The sequence below is a fragment of the Salvelinus alpinus genome, chromosome 36 (genome assembly GCF_045679555.1).
Source record: "Salvelinus alpinus chromosome 36, SLU_Salpinus.1, whole genome shotgun sequence".
NCBI classification, from domain to species: Eukaryota; Metazoa; Chordata; class Actinopteri; order Salmoniformes; family Salmonidae; genus Salvelinus; species Salvelinus alpinus.
The window spans coordinates 3,713,502-3,737,874 of NC_092121.1; the positions used below are offsets into that span (position 1 = coordinate 3,713,502).

A 24,373-nucleotide genomic window follows, 5' to 3' on the forward strand; every position below is an offset into this window, starting at 1 on the left:
TTCATTCATGTATTAGTATTATTTGTTTTTGTGTTGAATAATTTATTTTCTAGCATGGAATGTGAAGGTCATTCTGTTTCTTTTGTTGTTGTTAATCAGCGAAGCTAATACCGGTAGAGGGGAGGGAGGTGTTCCTGTGTTGGGGAGGGAAGGGTTTTGCACAATGTGCCCCCATGTAGCATGGTGTTTTGTGTAGGTGGAAGGAATAACGGGGCATTATCTGTGTCATATTTTTCTGATTGTTAAATTGTAAGAAAAGAAATGCCAATAAATATATTGTCCAAAAAGAAAAAGATATAGACCGCAGGTGCATGTAATGTCCTGTTAGTAGCATTTTAAGAAATCCAACAATAAACTGCAACAGCGCATTACATAAATTCTGCCTGTTGCTTGCAATGAGCCAGGGTTGTGTACCTGCAGTTGAACATTCTTTGCCAACCCATTTTTCCTTTAGGTATAAAAAAAAAAATATATATATCATTTTTAATTTTTCACCTTTTTTAGATTTTTTTAGATGTCGCAAACATTTAAATGTCTCGATCTGAGTGGACAATTTTCTTTTTTGTCTTTAGCCAAATGAATGTATTTATCTTTCTCTCTGCTGTGGTATAATTTGAAATATCTTCTTTACAACAGATGATAATCCCTCCTAAATCTCTGCCACATTTTGCATGCGTTTCACTAAGGGACACTACATGACCAAAAGTATGTGGACACCTGCTCGTCAAACATCTCATTCCATAGTCATATGCATTATTATGGAGTTGGTCCCCCCTTTGCTGCCATAACAGCCTCCACTCTTCTGGGAAGGTTTTCCACTCGATGTTGCTGTGGGGACTTGCTTCCATTTAGCCACAAGCATTAATGAGGTTAGGCCTGGCTTGCAGCCGGTGTTCCAATTCATCCTAAAGGTGTTCGATGGAGTTGAGGTCAAGTCTGTGCAGGTCAGTCAAGTTCTTTCCTAGCGATCTCAGCAAACCATTTCTGTACGGACCTCGCTTTATGCACGGGGGCATGGTCATGCTGAAACAGGACAGGGCCCTCCCCAAACTATTGCCACAAAGTTGGAAGCACAGAATCGTCAGCATTGTATGCTGTAGCGTTAAGATTTCCCTTCACTGGAACTAAGGTCAGGAACTTAAGGTCTCAGAACACTGGAACTTAAGATCTCAGAAGTTTTTTTCTATGTCTCCCTCATTTCCTAAATTGTCTTGTGTTCTGTTTGATTTCACCTCTGTAATCAAGTTCACTAATTGCTTCAAATTTCAATCACCAGCTTTGAATGATATTATAGGTAATCTAAGAAAAGAGAAAAACAATTATTCTCTTTGAAAGAAAGTGTGGGAGTTGTAAAGGGGCTCCATGCTTGATGCAGCATTATCTATTTCTTCAGATGCACTCCTAAAGCCCCTTGTTTACCAATGGCTAGCTCCTTGTATGATTTTACTACTAGCTAGCTAGCAGGATGAACACCTGGGTCCAGTCAGTGTGGTGCAGTCAGTGGGGCTGCTAACCACTGTGTGAGTGCGTGTGTGTGTAGACCGTCAGGGGGGAAAAAACTATTTGATCAATTTTAGAAGAAGGCTGTAACGTAACAAAATGTTGAAAAAGTCAAGGCGTCTGAATACTTTCCGAATGCACTGTATGTCTATTTCATGGATTTGAAGATAAATATTTAGGTTCTTACATACGACATTTTGCTGTAGTGGTAGAACTTTTTGGAACACAACACATGGCCTGTCTTGATCCTCTCTCTCTCTTTCTCCCTTCAATCAATCGATCAATCAATCAATCAAATGTATTTATAAAGCCCTTTTTACATCAGCTGATGTCACAAAGTGCTATCCCGCCCTCCTTCTCCTCATCTTCAGAGTGATCTCCGAGTGATCACTCTGAAGATGGAGATCCCAGGCTCCATGCCTCCTCTCATCCAGGAGATGGTGGAAAACTCAGAGGGTCTGGAGAGCCAGGGGGCCGATTCCAGCGGAGGAGGGGCCCCACCAGGCAGCTGCGCAGCCTGTCCCGCAGCGCAGCCCGCGGCAGCCCCCCTGCACCCTCCCCTTAGACGGGGGTCCACTGCCACCCCTCAAGCATGGACAGCAAGAAGTCATGACTACAGACGGAGCCAGCACAGCATAGAATAACATTTTATAAAGAATCCTGTCTGTGCGTGTTTTTAAATGTTTCTTAACTGGTCCACCATTTGGCTGAAAATAAGATTGTGGTGGGACTTTAAGAGCAGCATTTCAGTGGACCTGGGACTGTAGCAGGTCATGTTTTTGTTATTGAGAGACCCTTTCATTTTTATTTTTATTTTATTTTATTTCACCTTTATTTAACCAGGTAGGCCAGTTGAGAACAAGTTCTCATTTACAACTGCGACCTGGCCAAGATAAAGCAAAGCAGAACGACAAAAACAAACAACACAGAGTTACACATAAACAAACGTACAGTCAATAAACACAATAGAACAATCTATGTACAGTGTGTGCACATGTAGAGGAGTAGGGAGGTAAGGCAATAAATAGGCCAAAGAGGTGAAATTATTACAATTTAGCATTAACACTGGAGTGATGGATGTGCAGATGATAATGTGCATGTAGAGATACTGGGGTGCAAGAGGTTAAGTAGTTATATGGGGGTGAGGTAGTTGGGTGTGCTATTTACAGATTGGCTATGTACAGTAATCGGTAAACTGCTCTGACAGCTGATTCTTAAAGTTAGAGAGGGAGAAATAAGACTCCAGCTTCAGTGATTGTTTTCAGTTTGTGCCATCCAATTTGCTGAGTAGTGTTGGAGGCTATTTTGTAAATGACATCGCCAAAGTCAAGGATCGGTAGGATAGTCAGTTTTACGAGGGTATGTTTGGCAGCATGAGTGAAGGAGGCTTTGTTGCAAAATAGAAAGCCGATTCTAGATTTAATTTTGGATTGGAGATGTTTAATATGAGTCTGGAAGGAGAGTTTACAGTCTAACCAGGCACCTAGGTATTTGTAGTTGTCCACATATTCTAAGTCAGAACCGTCCAGAGTAGTGATGCTAGTCGGGCGGGCAGGTGCGGGCAGCAATCGGTTGAAGAGCTTGCACTTAGTTTTACTTCTATTTAAAAGCATTTGCAGGCCTCGGAAGGAGTGTTTTATGGCATTGAAGCTCGTTCAAAGGTTTGTTAGCACAGTGACCAAAGAAGGGCCAGATGTATACAGAATGGTGTCGTCTGTGTAGAGGTGGATCAGAGAATCACCAGCAGCAAGAGCGACATCATTGATATATACAGAGAAAAGAGACGGCCCAAGAATCTAACCCTGTGGCACCCCCATAGAGACTGTCAGAGGTCCGGACAACAGGCCCTCCGATTTGACACACTGAACTCTATCTGAGAAGTAGTTGGTGAACCAGGCGAGGCATTTGAAAACAAAGGAGAGCCGCACACTCTAGGAGCTCAGATGCAAAAATGTAATGTCCAACGTTTCGACAGCCAAGCTGTCTTCATCAGGGTATAATCACAAACACTGCGGGTTGACTCGTTTATATAGTGTCAAAAGACAGACAGGTGTCTGTAATCATGGCCAAATGTGGCCTAATATCATTGGTTAATTCTCAAATATAAAAAATGGCATACAAAGAACACCATACAAAAAACAAATGGATAGCATACGGTCATAGATTCATTTTAGACTACACAAGCTTATAAACAATTACAATGGCAAAGTCACAATAATCACAAGAATGGCTTCAGATCAAAGTCTACGTTGAGACCGAAGGGAGCAAGGGTCTTTAAGTTAAAGATCCAGGCAGCCTCTCGTTTTAACAATACATTATCAAGGTCACCCCCTCTCCTAGGGAGGGTGACATGTTCGATGCCAATATAACGCAGAGACGAAAATGAGTGGTCAAGTTTGAGTCAAGTTTTTGCACCTAATGGTGCTACGATGCTCTGAGATACGTACTTTTAATTTGCGCTTAGTTTTACCCACATCATTTTTTACCACAAGGACAAGTTATAAGATAAATAACTGCCTTAGTGGAGCACGTAATAACACCTTTGATTGGGATCTGTTTCCCTGTTTGTGGGTGTTTGAAGGATCTACATTTGTAAGTGCCATTGCATTGAGCACAGCCATTACACTTGTAATTTCCATCCAGTAGGGGCGCAAATAGACGTTGTTCAGGAATATCTTGGGGGTGGGAAATCAGAGTTTACCAATTGGTCTCTGAGATTTCTTCCCCGCGAGAATACGACCAAGGGAAGGTCCGAAAACACATTTCCGAGATTGTCTTCGGATTTTAGAATGGGCCAATTTGTTCAGAGCACTTTGAATAGCGGGTAGTTAGAATGCAAGGATGCGTCTTTTTGCGAGACTGACCTTGAAAAAGGTCATGTCTCGTTTTGTTTTGAATTTTCTCAAAGGCAAAATTAATCTGATCATTTTTGTACCCCCTCCTTGAATTTTCTTTGCGTCTCAGCCATATTTCTGTCGAAATCTGATTGTTTTTTGCAAATTCTTTTGATTCGACAGAATTGGCTGTAGGGCAAACTGTTTTTCAAGGGAAGTGGATGACAACTATCAGCCCTCAACAAACTGTTACGATCAGTAGGTTTCCTGTAAAGATCAGTGTATAGAACATTATCTTCACACAAGATCAGAAGATCAAGAAAACTGATTTGACGTGTATCAGATTGCATAGTAAAGCTCAAATGTTCAGAACAGGAGTTAAGAAAAGCATGGAATGCCTGGAGGTGTTTTGCATCACCCCTCTATAGAGCAAAAATATCATCAATATACCGTTTCCAAATAATGATGTTAGGCAAAAAAAAAATTGGGGAGAGGATTGAAAATAGACTGTTTCTCCATGTAACCCACATACAAATGAGCATAGTTAGGAGCCATGGGGGATCCCATAGCAGTACCCTTTGTCTGAATAAAGAAATCATTTAGAAACATGAAATAGTTATGTGTGAGTACTATTTCAGCGAATGTTATAATGCAGGCACTGGAAGGTAGTTCATTAGGGTCACGTTGCAGAAGGAAATGTTCCATAGCTTCATTACCGCCCTCGTGTGGAATATTTGTGTATAACGACTCCACATCAAAAGTAACTAACAAGGTATTCTCAGGGAGAGGATCAAGAGATTCAATGATAGAGATCATACTGATGGTGTCCTTTACAAAGGAGGTGAGCTGTTCTGCGAGTGGTCTAATAAAAAAGTCAACAAAAGTAGATAGAGGGGCCGTTACTGCATCCATGCCCGCTACAATAGGGCGCCCTGGAGGTAAAGTATAGAAGGTGGCAATTTTAGGGTGTTGAATAGCCAAAAAGTCATGTTCTTTTTTGGTTATCTGACCAGAACTTAAATAGCCATCTAGGACAGTTAAGATAGTATCCTGAAATTGGGAAGTGGGGTCACTTCTGAGTTTCTTGTAAAAGGTGTTATCAAGCAGCTGTCTATGACACTCATTTACATAAGCTGTCCTATCCATGAGTACAACCGACCCACCCTTGTCAGCAGGACGAATAAGGACTGACGTATCGGATTGTAAATCAAGCAAAGCTTGTTTTTCATCCTTAGGTAAATGATGGAAAGATTTGGACTCCTGTTTGTTCTTAAGGAGATGAGCAACATCTTTTTCAACAAGTCTGCAATATGTCTCGATAGAGCGATTGCGATTGGCTGGAGGTATAAAATAACTCTTGCTTCTAAAAGGAGTCGGAGTCTGTGCAGGTGAGTAACCTACTGGTTCAATAGAAATGTCAAGATTAGGGGAGCTAAAGTATTCCCTTCAACGGATGTTTCTAAAAAACGTAAACATGTCTACCTTTACATCAAAGTCGTTGCACTGGGTTGTAGGCACAAAAGATAACCCTTTATTAAGCAAAGAGACATGGGCAGGGCTCAATATCTTGCTTGATAAATTAAAAACACTCAGTCCCGTGGGTTCTGGGACCGTGTGAACGGTTGCCTCTGATAGTCGTTTCTTCTTACCCCGTCGGGTGCGGCATCTCGTCGAGTTGCTAAAGGGGGTGCTGAGATGTTGGCCGGGGTAGGGGTAGCCAGACGTAGAAAAATGCTTATTAAAATGATCGATTATCGTAGATTTATCGGTGATGACAACGTTTTAAGGGTTATACTAACATGTTTTTTTGGGGGGGGCGGGTTCTGTACATTTGTTTTGGCCCCTCAGTCTATTTTAAAACATATATATAGGTCAATCATCGTGCTATATGCATCTCATATTGTTGGTTTAAAAAAATCCAACAAAGGGTTAGTGCCGTTGAGCTCAGTGTTGTGTGCAGGCGGGTGTTGGGTGGAATCGGTGACCAGACCAGAGAATAACCACATTAGTGGGCCAGGATTTCCTGTTTTGTATATGCTCTTCTCTGTCATTGTAACTCTAACACCGGAAACTTGTAGATCACACATTGATATCTTTTACATGGAGGTAGCATTGCCAGAGCCTGGTAATTTAACTCTCAATTTTGGTTCATCAGAATTTTAGTTTTGCTCATCATTTGTATTATAACTTGAAAAAAGTTAAATCTGGGGTAAATATTGCAATAATTTACTGCCAAGTGTTGGCGATAATCATACCTGATATTGGAGGATATTACAAGGATCAAGATGGGGACAATTCTACTCTTTATGGCATTAGGTGAGTATTGCAGTAACTAAGTTTTCATAAAGGAAGGTCTTTCAAGTGCATTACATGAACAACAATATACTATATATAGATTGGTATCTGTGACTTCTGCTTTATCCAACTACAGTATGATATTGTCTCTGTCTAGCGTAGCCTTGTTTCAATAGCCTAGGATGTATATATTGGATATTAATCTCTGCAACGCAATTTTAACAGGCTAATTTGTGAATTCTGGTATCCATGAAACGTTGCTAATGAATTACTTGTTACAGAGAGTCACAGAATCAAACCAACCTAGAACAAAGGACTCATTCCGATTTCCAGTTCTCATTACCGCTTTCTAGTCTCACACAGCTGTGACTTACAAGTTAGAAGTTGATGTGCTTGGTGTACATATCCCAGAAAGGTTGTGCAATCTTGCAATTATAAACTTTGATAGAAAACCTATCAAAATAGATAGGATCTTGAAACCGTGGAGAGGGAAACACCTGTCCATCTACGGGAAAATTACACTGATTAATTCTCTAGTGATATCGCAGTTTACGTATTCATTCATGGCTCTACCGACTCGAGGAGTCTGTTTTTCCAGCAGGCTACTAAAAGAGGCACATCCAAAGTTCATAAGGGGGCTTTTTGCTGTTATACAGAGTAAAACCAATAATTTTCAGTGGATTGACAATGGAACCCTGTTTTAAAGTATCCTCCTTTTAAATGCAGAATAAAAATTACAGCAAATAATATGGCTAAACTCCATGTACAAGAAAGGTATCATGTTTATGAATCAGAGTGTGAAGAAGGATGGTCAAATTGTCACACAAGCAATTAACATACGTATATTGAGAAGTATTAATACAAAAGAATATGTAGCGATGTGTGCTGAGAGTCGGGAAGCAAGTTCAGTGAGTGAGTGTTTTAAATAAATAAACACAACATAATACAAAAATAAGAAACACAAACAACGCACAGAACTGACACAGAAACACCCGGGGAAGGAACCAAAGGAAGTGACATGCAGTTGAAGTCGGAAGTTTACATACACCTTAGCCAAATACATTTAAACTCAGTTTTCACAATTCCTGACAATTAATCTTAGTAAAGATTCCCTGTCTTAAGTCAGTTAGGATCACCACTTTATTTTAAGAATGTGAAATGTCAGAATAATAGTAGAGAGAATGATTTATTTCAGCTTTTATTTCTCTCATCACATTCCCAGTGGGTCAGAAGTTTACATACACTCAATTAGTATTTGATAGCATTGCCTTTAAATTGTTTAACTCGGGTCAAACGTTTCAGGTATCCTTCCACAAGCTTCCCACAATAAGTTAAATGAATTTTGGCCCATTCCTCCTGACAGAGCTGTTGTAACTGATTCAGGTTTGTAGGCCTCCTTGCTCGCACACGCTTTTTCAGTTCTGCCCACAAATGTTCTATAGGATTGAGGTCAGGGCTTTGTGATGGCCATTCCAATACCTTGACTTTGTTGTCCTTAAGCCATTTTGCCACAACTTTGGAAGTATGCTTGGGGTCATTGTTCATTTGGAAGACCCATTTGCGAACAAGCTTTAACTTTCTGACTGATGTCTTGAGATGTTGCTTCAATATATCCACATAATTTTCCTACCTCGTGATGTCATCTATTTTGTGAAGTGCACCAGTCCCTACTGCAGCAAAGCACCCCCACAACATGATGCTGCCACCCCCGTGCTTCACGGTTGGGATGATGTTCTTCGGCTTGCAAGCCACCCCCTTTTTCCTCCAAACATAATGATGGTAATTATGGCCAAACAGTTCTATTTTTGTTTCATCAGACCAGAGGACATTTCTCAAAAAGTACGATCTTTGTCCCCATGTGCAGTTGCAAACCGTAGTCTGGCTTTTTTATGGCGGTTTTGTAGCAGTGGCTTCTTCCTTGCTGAGCGGCCTTTCAGGTTATGTCGATATAGGACTAGTTTTACTGTGGATATACAGTTGAAGTCGGAAGTTTACATACACTTAGGTTGGAGTCATTAAAACTTGTTTTTCAACCACTCCACAAATGTCTTGTTAACAAACTATAGTTTTGGCAAGTCGGTTAGGACATCTACTTTGTGCATGACACAAGTCATGTTTCCAACAATTGTCTACAGACAAATCATTTCACTTATAACTCACTTTATCACAATTCCAGTCGGACATTAGTTTACATACACTAAGTGGACTGTGCCTTTAAACAGCTTGGAAAATTCCAGAAAATGATGTCATGGCTTTAGAAGCTTCTGATAGGCTAATTGACATCATTGGAGTCAATTGTAGGTGTACCTGTGGATGTATTTCAAGGCCAACCTTCAAACTCAGTGCCTCTTTGCTTGACATCATGGGAAAATCCAAAGAAATCAGCCAAGACCTCAGCAAAAAAATTGTAGACCTCCACAATTCTGATTCATCCTTGGGAGCAATTTCCAAACGCCTGAAGGTACCACGTTCATCTGTACAAACAAGAGTACGCAGGTATAAACACCATGGGAAATAAATGTATGAATGAAGTAGATTGTCGTCCTCCAATTAAAAACCACAAATGTCTTAAAATGACTTAAGATCGAAAGGTTTGACATCTCTCAATTGCATATGTTTCAAGAAGTTGGGAACAGATGTTTTTGTCCCATCGCAATGGCATCGGGTTCATGAACTGACATACAAAACAACAATTGACGCATTAATCCGTACTTTTCAACTTAAACTATTATATACAATGCCGCCATGGAAGTAACGCTACAAATAATGCTATTTGACCAAGAAGGAGAGTGATGGAGTGCTGCTGTAACGATTGTCGTCTACTTCGGACGAGGAATAGGACGGATCGGACCAATACGCAGCGTGGTAAGTGTCCATGTTAATTTATTAACTGAACACGAAAAGACAAAATAACAAAGTGAATGTAACAAACAAAAATCGAAACAGTCCTGAAAGGTGAAAACACAAAACAGGAAACAACTACCCACAAACACAGGTGGGAACAGGCTACCTAAGTATGGTTCTCAATCAGAGACAACGATAGACAGCTGCCTCTGATTGGGAACCATACCAGGCCAAACACAGAAATACAAATCATAGAACAAAAACATGCCCACCCCAACTCACCCCCTACCAAACCAAAATAGAGACATAAAAAGGAACTAAGGTCAGGACGTGACAGCTGCATCAGATGACCTGTCCTCCACAATCACCCAACCTCAACCCAATTGAGATGGTTTGGGATGGAGTTGGACTGCAGAGTGAAGGAAAAGCAGTCAACAAGTGCTAAGCATATGTGGGAATTCCTTCAAGACTGTTGGAAAAGCATTCCAGTTGAAGCTGGTTGAGAAAATGCCAAGAGTGTGCAAAGCTGTCATCAAGGTAAAGGATGGCTACTTTGAAGAATCTCACATTTAAAATATATTTTGATTGGTTTGCACTTTTTTGGTTACTACATGATATTCCGTAGTCACCCCCTTGGCATTTTTCCTATGTTGTTGCCTTACAACCTGGAATTAAAATGTTTTTGGGGGGTTTGTATCATTTGATTTACACAACATGCCTACCACTTCGAAGATGCAAAATATTTTTTCTTGTGAAACAAACAAGAAATAAGACAAAAAAACTGAAAACTTGAGTGTGCATAACTATTCACCCCCCCCAAAGTCAATACCTTATAGCCACCTTTTGCAGCAATTAAGACAATGGGAACTAACAGTACTCCCGTAAGGCGCAAAAACACAACGCACCTTACTATAATAACCACATGCGTAATACACTGAGGAAAGCCTCCACAAGCAACAAGAAAATAATCCCGCACAAACCTAAGCGGGGAAACAGGGGTAAATATACACACAGAAATTACAGCAAATGAAAACCAGGTGTGAATGAACCAAAGACAAAACAAACGGAAAAGGAAACATGGATCGGTGATGGCTAGTAGGCCGGCGACGCCGACCGCCGAGCACCGCCTGAACAAGGAGAGGAACCACCTTCAGTGAAAGTCGTGACACAAGGGGGTGAATTTTTTTGCAAGGCACTGGATATCATTTTTTCTATTTTCCACCAAGTCCTCCAACTAGAATCTAGAACTCGAAACTACAATCTGAGTAAATGTAACACAAGCTATATCTGACATACGTTTTTACATTAGCTCGGTGGTAGTTTATCCAAATAAAAATCGTATTTTCAGTAGTTATTTACTCTTTTGACATGTAGCGGTGTAGCTAACTACTGAAACTACCTACTGTATTTTTTTTCTGTCCTGAACCACTGGGCTAAGCCGATGCACTCTCTCCTATCTGGCTCACATAGATCTCCCTACACTGTTAACATTTGACTCTAGACTTAAGTATTCTTCCAGTCATGTTTTTTTAAACATTTTGTATTATGTAACATTTCAGATTTACATATGATAATTTTTCAGGAGGACTTTTTGATATAGTGAGTTACTTTGTCAAAGTAACTTTAGTTACGCGAACTATATTTCTCTCAATGGCAGCTTTACAGTAGCTCAACTTCTTCCTCCAGATAATTGGTAGCTTCCTAACTATATTTTCAGAGTAGTTCCCCAACACTGCTGACATATTATATAAGGAAAAAACATTAGTCAACATCAAGTGGAGAAACTTTTTAACAAAGTAAAGAGTTGAGAGTCATTTAATAGCATTTTGCAGAAAGCAGGAAGAAGGAAGAGTGCCATATTATGTGAAACTGATTCCAAAAATTTAAGTTTCACTTGTATACAAAACTGTTGGTCTGTGAGAGCCTGGCAAATGTTAACCACAACAAGTTAACTACTCTACATGAGAAGTACATCTCTAACAGGGCAGTTTCACAAAGGAAATGATTGAGCTTGACATGCAGTGCATTCGGAAAGTATTCAGACCACTTCACTTTTTCCACATTTTCCAAGCTTGGCACGCCTGTATTTGGGGAGTTTCTCCCGTTCTTCTCTCCAGATCGTTTCAAGCTGTGTCAGGATAAATGGACGCTGCACAGCTATTTTCAGGTCTCTCCAGAGATGCTCGATTGGGTGCAAGTCCGAGCTCTGGCTGGGCCACTCAAGGACATTCAGAGAAATGTCCCGAAGCAGCTCCTGCATTGTCTTGGTTGTGGTCCTGAGCTCTCTGGAGCAGGTTTTCATCAAGGATCTCTCTGTACTTTGCTTCGTTGATCTTTCCCTCGATCCTGACTAGTCTCCCAGTCCCTGCCTCTGAAAAACATCCGCACAGCATGATGCTGCCACCACCATGCTTCACCGTAAAGATGGTATTGGCCAGGTGATGATCGGTGCCTGGTTTCCTCCACACGTAACACTTGGCATTCAGGCCAAAGAGTTCAATCTTGGTTTCATCAGACCAGAGAATCTTGTTTCTCATGGTTTCAGAGTCCTTTAGTTGCCTTTTGGCAGACTCCAAGCGGGCTGTAATGTGCCTTTTACTGAGGAGCGGCTTCCGTCTGGCCACTCTACCATAAAGGCCTGATTGGTGGACTGCTGCAGAGATTGTTGTCCTTCTGGAAAGTTCTCCCATCTCCGAAGAGGAACTCTGGAGCTCTGTCAGAGTGACCATCGGGTTCTTGGTCACCTCCCTGACCAAGGCCCTTCAACCCCGTTTGCTCAGTTAGGCCAGGCGGCCAGCTATAGGAAGAGTCTTGGTGGTTTCAAACTTCTTTAATTTAAGAATGATGGAGGCCACTGTGTTCTTGGGGACCTTCAATGCTGCAGACATTTTTTGGTAGCCTTTCCCAGATCTGTGCCTCGACACAATCCTGTCTCGGAGCTCTACGGACAATTCCTTCAACCTCATGTCTTGGTTTTTGCTCTGACATGCACTGTCAACTGTGGAACCTTATATAGACAGTTGTGTGTCTTTCCAAATCATGTCCAATGAATTTAGTTTACCACAGCTGGACTCCAATCAAGTTGTAGAAACATCTCAAGGATAATCAATTGAAACATGATGCACCTGAGCTCAATTTCGAGTCTCGTAGGAAAGGGTCTGAATACTTATGTAAATAAGGTATGTCTGTTTTTATTTAGAAAAAAATAACAAAAATGTCTAAAAACCAGTTTTCGATTTTGTCATTATGGGGTATTGTGTGTAGATTGATTAGGAAGACAAATTATTTAATCAATTTTAGAATAAGTGAAGGGTTGTGAATACTTTCCGAATGCACTGTATAACCATACGGCTTTACAAATGGTGTAAATACCACAACAGCACATGGAAACATTGTCTGTTTGCTGGGTTTACATTTAAAGTTGTTTATGAATGTGTCAATAACTATCTACATAAAGCGTTCTAATATTTACAAATGTAGCGATAACAACTCATGAGTTAATGAGCAAACATTAAAACCTTGTGATTTTTTTTACTGGACATTATAGTAAGTCGTTATCCATTTAGAAATGGCAACCTCAGTAAATGTGTGTTCAATTGTAATGTTTTGGTTGTCTGTGTTTCTCCCCAACAGCTCATCAAATGGTGTTGTGTTCATTGGCAGGTAAGTGTTTATTTACACTGAACGAAAATATAAACGCAACATGCAACAATTTCAACGATTTTATTGAGTTGCATTTCATACAAGGAAATCAGTCAATTGAAATACATTAATTAGCCCCTAATCTATGGGTTTCACATGACTGGGAATACAAATATGCATCTGTTGGTCACAGATACCTTAAAAAGAAAAGGTAGGGGCGTGGATCAGAAAACCAGTCAGTATCTGGTGTGACCACCACTTGCCTCATGCAGCGCGACACATCTCCTTCACATAGAGATGTTCAGGCTGTTGATTGTGGCCTATGGAATGTTGTCTGACTCCTCTTCAGTGAATGTGCAAAGTTGCTGGATATTGGCAGGCACTGGAACACGCTGCCGTACACATAGATCCAGAGCATTCCAAACATGCTCAATGGGTGACATGTCTGGTGAGTATGCAGACCATGGAAGAACTGTGACATTTTCAGCTTCCAGGAATTGTGTACAGAGTCTTGCGACATGGGGCCGTGCAATATCATGCTGAAAGATGAGTTGATGGCGGCGGATGAATGGAACAACAATGAGGATCTCGTCACGGTATCTCTGTGCATTCAAATTGCCATCGATAAAGCTATATTGTGTTCGTTGTCCGTAGCTTATGCCTGCCCATACCATAACCCCACCGCCACCATGGGGCACTCTGTTCACAACTTTGACATCGGCAAACCGCTCGCCCACAGAATGCCATAAACGCTGTCTGCCATCTTCCTGGTACAGTTGAAACCGGGATTCATCCGTGAAGAGCACACTTCTCCTGTGTGCCAGCGGGCATGGAAGGTGAGCATTTGCCCACTGAAGACGGTTACGACACCGAACTGCAGTCAGGTCAAGACCCTGGGGAGGACGACGAACACTCAGAAAAGCTTCCTTGTGACGGTTTCTGACAAACCTATTTTCATCAGCTGTCTGGATGGCTGGTCTCAGATGATCCCACTGGTGAAGAAGCCAGATGTGGAGGTCCTGGACTGGTGTGGTTACATGTGGTCTGCGGTTGTGAGGCCGGTTGGCCGTACTGCCAAATTCTCTAAAACAAAGTTGGAGACGGCTTATGGCAGAGAAATGAACATTTAAATCTCTGGCAACAGCTCTGGTGGACATTCATGCAGTCAGCATGACAATTGCACGCTCCCTCAAAACTTGAGGCATCTGTGGCATTGTGTTTTGTGACAAAACTACATATTTTAGAGTGGCCTTTTACTGTCTCCAGCACAAGGTGCACTTGTGTAATGATCATGCTGTTTAATCAGCTTCTTGATATGACACACCTGTCATGTGGATGGATTATCTTGGTGAAGGAGAAATGCTCATTAAGAAGGATGTAAACAAATTTGTGTACAAAGATTTGAAAGAAAAAGCTTTTTGTGCATATGGAACATTTCTGGGATGTTTTATTTCAGGTCATGAAACATGGGACCTAAATATAAAAATTTTGTTCAGCGTACATGTGAACACAAGTCCCCAAAAGGTTTTAAGTAGCATGTTTGAATATCATTTAAATATATTTAAAAGTACACATAAAATAAGTCCAAAAAGATTAAGTAGCACGTTTGTAACAAAACTTTGAATAGAACATATTTGACCATACTGACAGTGTTAATTTGCTTATTTGCTTATTGATCATTATTAATCATTTTTCCTATCATTTCTTTTCCTCTTTGTGAGCTGGTGAAGAGATCAGGCTGATCAATGGCACTAGTCGCTGCTCGGGGACAGTAGAGATTCTTTACAAGGGCCAGTGGGGACGAGTGTGTGGCCAGATGTGGGACGTAAACGATGCCAATGTGGTGTGTGGCCAGCTGGGCTGTGGGAGGGCTGTGAGTGTCCAAGGTAGTGCCCACGTAGGTCAGGGCAGTGGTGGCAGGCCTACTTGGCTGGATGATGTTGGGTGTAAAGGCACTGAGAGCTCCCTCACAGAATGCTCACATGGAGGATTGAAACACCATGACTGTTTACAGGCTCAAGATGCCAGAGTTGTCTGCTCAGGTAAGAAAAGTCCCTCTGTTGCTATTGCGGTTGATAAAAGTCGAAATAGCTTGATTTTAGTTGTGTCAACTTGGTATCGATTTTGTTGAATATTATACTGTAAGGCTTTCATTTCCTCTTTAATTTCTTATTTAATTCCTAGTTAAACCTAATATCAGACTGGTCAATGGGAGTGACCTCTGCTCTGGGAGGGTGGAGGTCTATCAAACTGGTCACTGGCGAACCGTGTGTGACGATGTGTGGGACTTGAATGATGCTGCAGTGGTTTGCAGACAGCTTTCCTGTGGGAGAGCTGATAGTGCCCCAGAGAGGGCCTACTTTGGTCAGGGCAGTGGGCCCATCTGGCAGGATGATGTTGGCTGCTCTGGCAGGGAGTGCTCCATCACACAGTGCTCACACACAGGAGGAGGAACACATAACTGTAAGCATGGTAACGACGCAGGTGTTATTTGTTCAGGTAAGGGAGTCTCTTTGCCTTGTCTAGACTTGAGTTTTATCAGCATTTGGTTTGAATGGTTTGAATTGTGCAGAAAGGTCTCGTCATAAAGTAAATCCTAAAAAGCATATTACTGCAGTATTGTAGCCTGCTCTGCCACCTAGTGGAGAGTTGACGGTTGCACAAAGAAACTTAACCCAGGCCTGACTTGGTGCTACTTGACCAGATGGGGGCAGCCTAGAACAGAGCATGTGTCTAAGACAGTATGAAGATGAGCAGATATAGTGCCTTCAGAATGTATTCACACCCCTTGAGTTATACCACATTGTTGTGTTACAGCCACAATGAAACATTTATTAAATAGATTATTTCTCTCACCATCTACACACAATAGCCCATAATGACAAAGGGAAAACATGTTTTTAGAAATAATTCAAATATATTGAAAATGAAATACAGAAATATCTCATTTACATAAGTATTTACACCCAAGTCAATACATGTTAGAATCACCTTTGGCAGTGATTACAGCTGTAAGTCTTTCTGGGTAAATCTCGAAGAGCTTTGCACACCTGGATTGTACAATTTTTGCATATTACATTCAATGTCGTCTTGGTAAGTAACTCCTGTGTATATTTGGCTTTGTGTTTTAGGTTATTGTTCTGTTGAAAGATGAATTTGTCTCCCAGTGTTTGTTGGAAAGCAGACTGAACCAGGTTTTCCTCTAAGATTTTCCCTGTGCTTAGCTCTATTTCGTTAATTTTTCTTCCCTAAAAAACTCCCTAGTCCTTACCGATGACAAGCATACCCATAACACACTGGAGGTTGGTGGCACCTTAATTGGGGAGGACGGGTTCATGGTAATGGCTGGAGCGGAATTAGTGGAATGGTATCAAATACATCAAACACATGGTTTCAATGTGTTTGATGCCATTCCATTCGCTCGGTTCCAGCCATTATAATGAACCGTCGTCCCCTCGTTAGCCTCCACTGCCATAACATGAGGCAGCCAGTGGTACTCAGTGATGTGTTGTGTTGGATTTGCCCCAAACATAACACTTTGTATTCAAGAAATAAAGTTAATTCATTTGCCACATTTTTTGCAGTTTTACTTTAGTGCCTTATTGCAAACAAGATGCATGTTTTGGAATATTTACATTCTATACATGCTTCATTCTTTTCACTCTGTCATTTAGGTTAGTATTGTGGAGTAACTACAATGTTGTTTTTCCATCCTCAGTTTTCTCCTATTACAGCCATTAAACAATGTAACTGTTTCAAAGTCTCATGGTGAAATCGTTGAGCGGTTTCCTTCCTCTCCAGCAACTGAGTTAGGAAGGACGCTTGTATCTTTTTCCTGACTGGGTGTATTGATACACCATCCAAAGTGTAATTAATAACTGCATCATGCTCAAAGGATTATTCAGTAACTGCTTTCTTTTATTTTTACCCATCTAACAATAGGTGCCCTTCTTTGCGAGGCGTTGGAAAACCTCCCAGGAATTTGTGGTTGAATCTGTGTATGAAGTCCACTGCTCGACTGAGGGACCTTACAGATAGTTTCATGTGCAGGGTACAGAGATGAAGTAGTCATTCAAAAATCATGTTGAACACAATTATTCCACACAGAATGCAACTTATGTGACTTGTTAAAAACTTCTTATGGCTGCAATCCCGTTAACGGGATGATATGACAAAAGCCAGTGAAAGTGCAGGGCGCCAAATTCAAACAACAGAAATCTCATAATTAAAACTCCTCATACATACATGTATCTTATACCATTTTAGAAGAAATCTTGTTGTTAATCCCACCAAAGTCTCCGATTTCAAAAAGGCTTTACAGCGAAAGCACCACAAACGATTATGTTAGGTCACCGCAAAATCACAGAAAAACACAGCTATTTTTCCAGCCAAAGACAGGGTGTCACAAAAAGCAGAAATGGAGATAAAATTAATCACTAACCTTTGATGATCTTCATCAGGTGACACTCATAGGACTTCATGTTACACAATACATATATGTTTTGTTCGATTAAGTTCATATTTATATCCAAAAACCTCTGTTTACATTGGCGCCATGTTCAGAAATGCCTCCAAAATATCCGGAGAATTGCAGAGAGCCACGACAAATAACATAAATACTCATCATAAACTTTGAAAGATACATGTTTTACATAGAATTAAAGATACACTTGTTCTTAATGCAACCGCTGTGTCAGATTTCTAAAAGCTTTCCGGTAAAAGCACAATATTCAATAATCTGAGAACAGCGTTCAGCCACAAAAGGAAGCCATACAGTTACCCGCCAAATTGTGCAGTCAACTAAACTCATAAAAATCATTATAAATCTTCACTTACCTTTGCTGATCTTCGTCGGAATGCACTCCCAGGACTCCCACTTCCACAAGAAATGTTTGTTTTGTTCGGTAATGTCCATCATTTATGTCCAAGTAGCTACTTTTGTTAGCGCGTTTAGTACACAAATCCAAACGCTCGTGCAGGACCAGCCGAACGTCGGACGAAAACTTCTAAAAGTTATATTACAGGTCGAATAAACTTGTCAAACTAAGTATAGAATCAATCTTCAGGATGTTGTTATCATAAATATTCAATAACTTTCCAACCGGAGAATTCCTTTGTGTCTATAGAAGTAATGGAACGCAAGTCCCTATCATGTGAAATGCGCGTGACCAGGAAATGGCTCTCTGCCAGTAACCTGACTCATTCCCTCTTTCAGCCCCACATCACAGTAGAAGCTTCATTCGAGGTTCTACAGACTGTTGACATCTAGTGGAAGCCGTAGGAAGTGCAAAGAGATCCATATCCTACTGTGTTTTCAATAGGCAATGAGTTAAATCGACCAACCTCAGATTTCCACTTCCAGGTTGGATTTCTTCTCAGGTTTTTGCCTGCCATATGAGTTCTGTTATACTCACAGACATAATTCAAACAGTTTTAGAAACTTCAGAGTGTTTTCTATCCAATACTAATAATACTATGCACATATTAGCAACTATGACTGAGGAGCAGGCCGTTTACTCTGGGCACCTCTGTGCACCTTTCATCCAAGCTACTCAATACTGCTCCTGCAGCCATAAGTAGTTAAGCAAATTTTTACTACTGATCTTATTTAGGCTTGCCAAAACAAAGGGGTTGAATACTTATTGACTCAAGACACTTCAGCTTTTCATTTTATATTAATTCGTTTGTTTTTTAACTCTGAAAATATAATTACACGGTATTGTTTGTAGTCCAGTGACACAAAATGTCAATTTTAATCTATTTTAAAATCAGGCTAAAACACAACAAAATGTGGAAAAAGACAAGGAGTATAAATACTTTCTGAAGGCTCCCCAGGTTGTTTTTACTGTTGCCTGACTAAACTATATGTCTTTGACCAACAGGTGTTGTCTTGCAGAAGCCTTCACTCTCCACAGACCCGTCCTATTCTGCCTTCTTGCATGGAGAGGAGGTCCAACTCACCTGCACTCTTCCATCCCGTATCCTCTGTAATGCTGTGGAATTCATCTTCTATCTGAATGGAGACTCCGTCATGAATGTGACCGTTGGATCCTCACAGCCCAGGGCTACTTTAACAAAGTTTAAGATGGACGATTCACACCAGGGCAGGTACAGCTGTCTCTACAGAACCCTCTCCAACAGTCAAGACATCAGCTCCCCTTACAGCAACGTTACTAAAGGTGAGGTGATAGTTGGGAAACAAGTGCTGCCTAATCTATATCTATATATTTAAGATTCATAGCCTTGATAGAGATGAGAGACTGATTACCTTGTCCATCATACACACCTTTCTCAGTTTTCTCAGTTTTCTCAGGTGTGAATATGGAATCATATTACTGTCATATTGCTGTTTACTTTCTTCCAAGTGGTCCTGCTACAGCCCAACATCTCTCTCAGTGCTCCAAATGGAGGGATGTTCTGGGAACTTCAGGGGCCAGAGGTGATCAGGGGCCACAGCTTCTCCATCATCTGCTCCATTCATCCACAGTATCCTGGAGGCCTCTTCTATCTGGACTTCTCTGGGTCCAACAGAACAGAGACTACGCCAGCAGTCAACCACTCTGCCTGCTTCCACTTCCCTGTTGCAGAGTATACAGACCAGGGGAAATACAGCTGCAGCTATGGAGTCAACATCTCCACCCGGTCATTCAGGTCGGCTAATAGTGAACTAGCTGTCACCATTAGAGGTAAAATAACACATGCTTTACATTTTTTTATTTAAAATAGCTTTTACGTGAGAGAAAAATCATAGTATTGTAAAATGATTCATAATCCTTCATATCACTATTTTTTGGGTTTTATATCCTATGAATTTGCCATCTACAAGTCTTGATCTGTAGGTCTAAACCTTGAAATACCTACCTTTTCCTCAGCATCTATGGTCCCCATCATTGCCTCTGGAGGGACTGGTGGACTAGCACTCCTGTTTCTGCTTCTGCTTGTCATCTGTCTAGTCAGCAGGAGGACAAGGAGGAGCAGCAAGCCATCTACAGAGACTGACCAGAGAGAATGTAAGTGATATCATTATACTGTAAACAAAGGCTGAATCTGAACTTAATTTACACCTTGAGCTTGACAAGTTGAGTTAAGCAGTATCTCAAAATTGACTTTAAGACTTTTGTCGACATCATTTTGTTCGGATAAAAAAAAATCCCCAGAGTTTCCTGTTGCGAATATTAATTAGCAAATTGTTACGCAACAGGTATTGACAACAGACACAACAGAGGCGAGGACAACAAAGTAGAAGAGGAGGAGGTCTATGTGAATGTTGAAAACGTCTGTGACAAGAGAAGTCTGGAGAGAGGGAAGGGTGAAAAGAAGAAAGGGAAGGAAAAAGGGCACAGCTATGGGAAAAGGGAGGATGCCTGTTTCAATGAGAAGGAGGGTGAAAGGGAGGGAAACGTTCGAAGGAAGCGTGTTTGTGGTGGGTCTCATGAGAAAGTGAATAGTGCAGACGACGATGAAGATTATGCTACTGTCTATGACAATGTTGTAGCGCACGACGTGATCGAAGACATTTATCAAAACTATTAGGAGAAGTAACAGTGGACTGTATGTCACTAAAGTCACTCATTGGCATCAACACATTGATCTGTAAATTAAGTTAAGTAATAATAACTCAGATGCAATAGTATAGCAACTACGGTTGCTATAGTTGACACTTAAACTAGACATATGACATAATGGTATTGCTCTATTTTATTTAGCTTTTTGTAACCAATCGAACTGTTCAGCATATTTGAACCATCAGTTCCAGTGTTGTTGAGGAACTAGCATTATGTATAAACTGTTGGGTGATTGCACTAAAAAGAACAGGATTCTCATTGCATGCTTTTGAGTTGAACTGTTATGTCTCCACTTCTTCTTTGATGAGGAGTAGAAGGTGTTCAACCAAGTGAGAAGAGGTCCAACCATAGAAATAATATGAGAACTGGTAAGTAAAAGGTGTGACTCTCGACTCACTATTTTGGGCCTTTGCCTTCCTAATCCACTTCCGTAGGTCAAGACCATCAAGCTCTCGCTTTTGATTCTCCCTGGTCTATCTATCATACAGGGCACGTGGGCTTTACTGAGAACAGAACTGTTTACCCTAGATGCAACAGCACAAATGAGGGAGTGACAGAGGAGCTGTGCACAGGAAATGCGTCCTCGTATAGAGTCACATCTTACATTCACCAGACCGTCTGCGACAGAGACTGGTCATCACACGTTTTACCAGAAAGCTTCTACCAGAGAAAATACCTTCCATTATTTCTGACATGAAGACCAATATATTGAGAAGTCTCCCTTATCTGACAATGGGTGAGTTTAACTTGCAAAACGTGCAATTCAACATCATATCTGTCAACAAAGGGAGAACACTGCTTTGCTTGAAATGTATGTTTTTAGCGGCTGCATATTGGATAAAAGTACTCAGGGATGAATCCTACATTCAGTTGAGAAATGTGTATCAAATGTTCATGTCACCTTTTAAAGTTTAAAAACTTAGTCAATAGTCAAAATACCTATCAATGTTCAGTAAAGGGGTGGATTTTCTCAATCATATCATTGACCAATAAGGAAAGACTGACTTCTGCCAGATAATTGATACAGGCAATTCATTTAATATTGATTGTTTATGCAAACACATTTTAGAATATGTTTTAAAATATTTCAATTCAGAATCCAATATCCATCCAATCCATCCCGTAAAAAAACTTAAGCACAGATTGGTCAATTAAAAAATAATAATAATTTGCACACAGAAACTAGAGGCTATGAGTAACTTGGTCAAAAAGAATGGCACCGATGGCAACGATTGCCCTATGGGGGCGCTTTTATAAGCAGTCTCACTTAAACCTTAATATCCGTCACCCCATTTGACCTAGAGACTTGAAACTTTGTATGTAGTTGTATTTCCTCATGCTGAACACATTTTCCTGAAGGATCCATAAGGTCAGGCAGGATAGATTTTCATCATCCTTGAACAATTTGGAAAAACTTTGAAAAACTTATTCTCATGATGAACCATAAATCCAAATAACACCAAATGGTACAATGGTACATCTCTTAACTTAACTTGTTGTTGTCTTAGCTGATTAGCTGTTGTTGTCTTACCCGTTGTTGTCTTAGCTAGCTCTCCCAATCAACACCTGGGATTGCTTTATGCCTCGCTTTATGTCTCTCTCTAATGTCAATATGCCTTGTATACTGTTGTTTAGGATAGTTATCATTGTTTTAGTTTACTGCGGAGCCCCTAGTCCCACTCAACATGCCTCAGATGCCTCTTTTGTCCCACCTCCCACACATGCGGTGACCTCACCCAGCATAACTAGTGCATCCAGAGATGCAACCTCTCTTATCGTCACTCAATGCCTAGGTTTACCTCCACTGTACCCGCACCCTACCATACCCGTCTGTACATTATGCCCTGAATCTATCCTACCACGCCCAGACATCTGCTCCTTTTATTCTCTGTCCCCAACGCACTAGACGACCAGTTTTCATAGCCTTTAGCCGTACCCTCACCCTACTCCTCCTCTGTTCCTCGGGTGATGTAGAGGTTAACCCAGGCCCTGTGTGTCACCAGGTGCTTTCATTTGTTGACTTCTGTAACCGTAAAAGCCTTGGCCTTAAATTCAGAAGCCTCCTCCCTAAGTTTGTTTTACTCATTGCTTTTTTCCGTCAAGATAGAACTGCCAAAGGGTGAGGAGTTGCAATCTACTGCAGAGATAGCCTGAAAAGTTCTGTCATACTTTCCAGGTCCATGCCTAAACAGCTCGAGCTTCTAATTTTAAAAATGAATCTCTCCAGAAATAAGTCTCTAACTGTTGCCACCTGTTATAGATCCCGCTCAGCTCCCAGCTGTGCCCTGGATACCATATGTGAATTGATTGCCCCCCATCTATCTTCAGAGTTCGTTCTGTTAGGTGACCTAAACTGGGGTATGCTTAACACCCCGGCAGTCCTACAATGTAAGCTAGATGCCCTCAATCTCACACAAATTAGGGCTATACAATCTGGACTCTCTCTTTCTAAAATTATCTGCCGCCATTGTTGCAACCCCTATTACCAGTCTGTTCAACCTCTCTTTCGTATCGTCCGAGATTCCTAAAGATTGGAAAGCTGCCATGGTCATCCCCCTCTTCAAAGGGGGTGACACTCTAGACCCAAACTGTTACAGACCTATATCCATCCTGCCCTGTCTTTCTAAAGTCTTCGAAAGCCAAGTTAACAAACAGATCACTGACCATATCGAATCCCACCGTACCTTCTCCCCTGTGCAATCCGGTTTCCGAGCTGGTCACGGGTGCACCTCAGCCACGCTCAAGGTACTAAACAATATCATAACCGCCATCGATAAAGGACAGTACTGTGCAGCCATCTTCATTGACCTGGCCAAGGCTTTCGACTCTGTTAATCACCGCACTCTTATCGGCAGACTCAATAGCCTTGGCTTCTCAAATGACTGCCTCGCCTGGTTCACCAACTACTTCTCAGATATAGTTCAGTGTGTCAAATCGGGGGGCCTGTTGTCCAGACCTCTGGCAGTCTCTATGGGGATACCACAGGGTTCAATTCTCGGGCCGACTCTTTTCTCTGTATATATCAACGATGTCGCTCTTGCTGCGGGTGATTCCTTGATCCACCTCTATGCAGACGACACCATTCCGTATTCATCTGGCCCTTCTTTGGACACTGTGTTAACACACCTCCAAATGAGCTTCAACGCCATACAACACTCATTCCGTGGCCTCCAACTGCTCTTAAACGCTAGTTAAACTAAATGCATGCTTTTCAATCGATCGCTGCCCGCACCCGCCTGCCCGACTAGCATCACTACTCTGGATGGTTCTGACTTAGAATATGTGGACAACTACTACTGGCTAGACTGTAAACTCTCCTTCCAGACTCATATTAAACATCTCCAATCCAAAATTAAATCTAGAATCGGCTTCCTATTTTGCAACAAAGCCTCCTTCACTCACTCTGTCAAACATACCCTCGTAAAACTGACTATCCTACCAGTCCCCTCGACTTCGGCGATGTCATTTACAAAATAGCCTCCAACACTCTACTCAGCAAACTGGATGCAGTCTATCACAGTGCCATCCGTTTTGTCACCAAAGCCCCATATACCACCCACCACTGTGACCTGTATGCACTCGTCGGCTGGCCCTCGCTACATATTCGCCGCCAGACCCGCTGGCTCCACGTCATCTATAAATCTTTGCTAGGTAAAGCTCCGCCTTATCTCAGCTCATTAGTCACCATAACAA

The 24,373-nt window shown here is 41.3% G+C and overlaps 1 protein-coding gene across 1 annotated transcript; it reads left to right on the top strand.

Annotated features, from left to right (window-relative positions):
* Positions 1-6,406: 6,406 nt before the first annotated feature.
* On the top strand, positions 6,407-20,938 carry LOC139565410 (scavenger receptor cysteine-rich domain-containing protein DMBT1-like). Its single transcript, XM_071385729.1, has 8 exons — positions 6,407-6,650; positions 13,107-13,136; positions 14,837-15,157; positions 15,300-15,614; positions 18,998-19,294; positions 19,481-19,801; positions 19,988-20,125; positions 20,317-20,938. Exons 1-8 carry the CDS (start codon positions 6,620-6,622, stop codon positions 20,646-20,648), a joined length of 1,785 nt encoding a protein of 594 aa, XP_071241830.1. The 5' UTR covers positions 6,407-6,619; the 3' UTR covers positions 20,649-20,938.
* The last annotated feature ends 3,435 nt before the right edge of the window (positions 20,939-24,373 follow it).

What these genes read in the sequence shown, in the direction of transcription:
- LOC139565410 (XM_071385729.1), top strand. Translation starts at nt 6,620, where the DNA reads ATGGGGACAATTCTACTCTTTATGGCATTAG. An exon ending in TCTACTCTTTATGGCATTAG is followed by an intron (nt 6,651 to 13,106) that starts GTGAGTATTGCA and finishes TCTCCCCAACAG; the next exon opens with CTCATCAAATGGTGTTGTGT. An exon ending in GGTGTTGTGTTCATTGGCAG is followed by an intron (nt 13,137 to 14,836) that starts GTAAGTGTTTAT and finishes CCTCTTTGTGAG; the next exon opens with CTGGTGAAGAGATCAGGCTG.